Source organism: Pteropus vampyrus, unplaced genomic scaffold (assembly GCF_000151845.1).
Source record: "Pteropus vampyrus isolate Shadow unplaced genomic scaffold, Pvam_2.0 Scaffold435, whole genome shotgun sequence".
In the NCBI taxonomy this organism is placed as follows: Eukaryota; Metazoa; Chordata; class Mammalia; order Chiroptera; family Pteropodidae; genus Pteropus; species Pteropus vampyrus.
This window is the reverse complement of record NW_011889216.1, coordinates 1113829-1117903: the sequence shown is the minus strand read 5'-3', so window position 1 is coordinate 1117903 and position 4075 is coordinate 1113829. Positions and strand designations below refer to the sequence as shown.

Genomic DNA, 4075 nt, shown 5'->3' with positions numbered 1-4075 from the left:
TCTCAGGGCAAACTGAGCTGTTATTAACTTGTACTTCTGCTAGTGCTGGATGGAAATGCTAAATCCTATTTAAAACTCTACTTACTTTGTGCCTCTTCACTTGGATTCTCTCGAGCCTTCAGGAGCTCCTCAAATTCCACTGACATTGGCACACAGATCTGATAAAAAAAAGAAAAAAGCTCAGGTGGATTTTTCACTATAAAAGTTGCAATACTATAGAAATGGGCTATGCAGCAAATTAGACTTTTGACCCTTTGGCCTTGATTTTTCTTCAGGAGCCTACTACTGTTCTCCAATTATCTTGCTTTTTTCTTTTCCTTTTCTGTATTGCTTGACTAAAAATTGCTAAAGTAACACATGCTCACAAAAACTCAACACAAAAAGACAAAATGAAGAATCAAAGTCCCCCTTTATTCTTCTGCAAATAGTTAACCACTGTTAACGAACCTTTTTTTATGCCAGTCATTCCCAAACTTTGCTGCACATTAGAATCACCTAAAAGTGTGTTAAAAAAATCCTGATGCATCTGATACCAATTTAATTAGAAAGAGAGCAGGTATCAGTACTTTAAAGATCCCCAGGTGATTCAAACATGCAGCAAAATTTGGAAACCACTGTTCTATGTGTTTATATGTATTTGTACAAGCACACACTAGTGGGAGCAACGTTATTATGTTGTTTTTCAATCCTTTATATAACCTCACCTTTCTACTATGGCTGGAATATGGCTAACACACTGGAATGGGACATGTCTTCTCTCTTGATTAGCAAAAGACTCAAACTCTACCCTCCAAGGGAGGGTGGCGGGAGTCGGGGATACATATGTAGGTATGTGAGATTACATTCATCTATCTCCACTTAACTTCAATTGCTTTTCCTTTCTGGTATTTTCAGTCTTTTCCTTTTTCCATCTGTTCCTTTAAACAGGTACATCTTTCTCATCTTTCTTATGATCTTTCTGTTTCTCTTCTTCTATTTTCTGCCAGTCTTTCAAATCTATGTTCCATACTCCATACTATTTCCCCATTACCCACTCTTACCCGTGACCAGATTTTCATTCCCAATACTTCAGTGGAGCAGCAACCCTGGCAGTTATCAGTCAACACCAACACCAGCTGATATCAGAGACTTCCTTTCTGAAACTCTCTTTTGCTTAGTATCGGTTAAGATAACATTACCCGAAGCTGACATTTGACCTCTGTGATGGAAGTCTTCCAAGGCTCCTTTTCAGTCGGTACCTTGTGAGTGTACCCCAAGGCACACAGAGAAACTCCGACACTCTCCCTTCACACTGTGTTTCTCCCACAGCTCTATGAGTCATGGCTTCAACCATCAAGTTCATGTGATAATTCTCAAATCTAAATCATGATCCTTTACCTCTTGCTTGAGCCCCAGTCGCTTAACTTTAACAGATCAGGGGACATTTCTACCTAGATATAATATCCCCTGAAAACATATAAAAATTCATCTTCTACTGCAAATGAGTTATCTCTTTCTTCCTTATTTCTATCAAGGGAGAAAACAACTTTCAAGTTACACAGCCACGAAAGCTCAGTCATTGCCGACCCGTCCCTCTCCACTTCTACAGCCATGACTTGTCCCCTGTCCCCCTAAAATTCCTTTGATTAGCTGTGCAAGATGCTTAACGGGTTCTAGACAATTTAGACATAATCCCTGCTCCTTATAGTTTTATGATATAGTGGGGCAGACATTCATTGTCATAAAATAAGAGGCTCATAAAGAAAGGAAAGATCAATGGCAGGGGTAAGACTAGGTAAGATATCTCATGTGAGTTGGCCTCTGGGCTGAATCTTAAATGTGTAATGATCACTGGAAGTGAGTAAAGCCTCTTTGTGTTAGCTGGATGCTCTAGGCAGCAGATTTTAAGACAATTAGGAGTAGAGGTGAAATAGCCATGAAAGATGAAATGGAGAGGACTGGGCAGGGAGAGCCTAGACCATGATAAAGATAGGACAAAATCTTGACCAACCCAATGGAGAGCTCTGCAGCAAAGATTACTCATAAGAAGAGTCTCACACTGGGCAGAAATAGCCAGGCTACAATCTCCCCCACTGTGCTGAGTCACTGGTTGGGGGATGCCCAGCAAAAGAATGGCTTTGGCTTAAATCTGAGGGGGATCCTAAAAGAATTGGAGTTGTAGGATGTCCGCTAAATACATTCCTTGCAGCTAAACAGCAAGTTCTTTATTGAAGGAACATAAGAGTAGCACATCTCCATTTTCCTTAAACCTTTCCTTTAGCAGGCTCTTCTTAGACAGGTTTGGAGAAAATACTTTTTAAGGCCATACCTCATTTGGGTGCTTCCGGTGGAATTCTTTTATTTGCTTGAGTCTATTGTAGAATTCAGCAAACTCATTGGGTCCTGAAATGGCATTGAGCTCCTCCTTTCGTAACCTGCAATTTCAGGAAAAAACCCAAAGAACAGAGCACAAAATCAGTTCTTTAACCATGGCTCCTCAGAAATACTAACTCCTGGATTGGCTATGACTGTCACTTACCCATCCTTATCATCATACAAATCCCTCAGGTTCCCACTGACTTCCATATACCTCTGAAAGGCAAACACAAACCCATGAGAATGAAGCAATGTGTACAATTATAGAGCTAAGCAATCAACAAAGGAAACCTTGAGTGATGTGGTGTTAAAAGTTCCTGTGCTTTCAGGTACCTTTAATAGATAGCACTGATTCCTGGTTAGTGTTTAAAGCAGGTCAATTTGAAGACTACCTAAGCGATGTGATTCAAGGGGTGGCAGAGAGTTCCTATATTTACATACTACTGAGGCTTAACTTTCCCCAGAAGTCATAAAAGACAGCCATATGGTAAACAGTATTTCACACCTAAGACTCTCGAAGATAAAAGGGTGGCCCAAGATGATCTTTACTACTTCAAAAAGCTTGATTGAGGAGTGCACATCGCACAGCTTCCTTTGGATTCAAACTCAGGATGGAACAGGTACATAGTCTCTCCTCCAAAACTTAGGGACCAGATCTGCCTTGGAATGTGGGATTTTCAGGTTCAGAAAGGTACTATATATTATGTAATACCCCTAGTAGAATCTGGAACAAATATTAATAGTTCTGCAGTGAAATGCATTAGTTATGCATTATTTACTAAATGGGATAAAGACCATAAAAAGCCTCTCATATGTTCAGGTCAGGTTTTGCTGCCAAGTGAGATCAAGTCAGTTATTATCAAGTAATAACAAAACAAATAATAAATCGTTTGTTTTCAGAATATTTTGGATTTAGGAACTCCGATAAGGAACTAGGAGCTGTGATACTAATTATCTACTACAAATCAGAAACTGATTAGGTCTTTTATTCCTTTCTAAACAGATTTCAAACATATGCAAGAGTAGAGAGAGCATAGTATAATGAACCTCTACGTACCTGTCACTCAGCTCTAATGAGAATCAACATTTTGATTTTGATTAGTTTTTTAAAAGAAACTGAACTACTACTACGCAAATGCAGACAATGTAGGCAAAAATACTTCAAAACGGTGCATTCTCAGAGCGAAGAGACAGTACCTGAGTCATGGACTCCTCATAACCTATCTAAGCACTTCCATGAGATGCAGAATGCTATAAGAAGGGGCGTTTTTCCGAGTAACAAAGAATCTCGCATTCCGAGAGGTGATGAAGGGCAGTTCAGACCCTCAGGCTTAGCAGCCGCGAGGACGTCTCCAGGCAGACAACTCTGGACTAGCCACTCTGGTTATTTTTGGCCAGGGCTCAGGTGACCCCCGCACCTCGCCTTCCCTCTCTTTCCCAGCTCATCCCGACCCAGAGAATCGGACACCGGGGCACTCACATCTTGCATGGCCCGTGTGCGGTGGTCAGAATTGATCTGGTCCCGGAGCTGAAAAAAGGCAAACAGTAACACAGACGCCGTTAGTCGGGAGTTCTGGAGTTAGAAAGGCCGCCCAAGGGCGGAGCTTATCCGCTCAGATCTTAGCGACTAAAGCAAGTCGGCCTTTGGGGCGCTGGATCCGGGAGGTTACCAAGGCCGGAGCTCGAAGAGGGAGCCCAGAAGGGTACCGGGGGTGGGGGT

The 4075-nt window shown here is 41.6% G+C and overlaps 1 protein-coding gene across 1 annotated transcript in view; it reads right to left on the bottom strand.

Annotated features, from left to right (window-relative positions):
- The window catches only part of SF3A3 (splicing factor 3a subunit 3), a 21538-nt gene extending 17553 nt beyond the window's left edge, over nt 1–3985 (bottom strand). The window contains exons 1-4 of the mRNA XM_023523988.1: nt 3836–3985; nt 2519–2571; nt 2309–2414; nt 86–158 (exon numbers count right to left, since the gene is read on the bottom strand). Coding sequence (XP_023379756.1) covers nt 86–158; nt 2309–2414; nt 2519–2571; nt 3836–3844 — 241 coding nt within the window. The 5' untranslated portion in view covers nt 3845–3985. The remainder of the gene's footprint in view (nt 1–85; nt 159–2308; nt 2415–2518; nt 2572–3835) is intronic.
- Nucleotides 3986–4075: the final 90 nt, after the last annotated feature.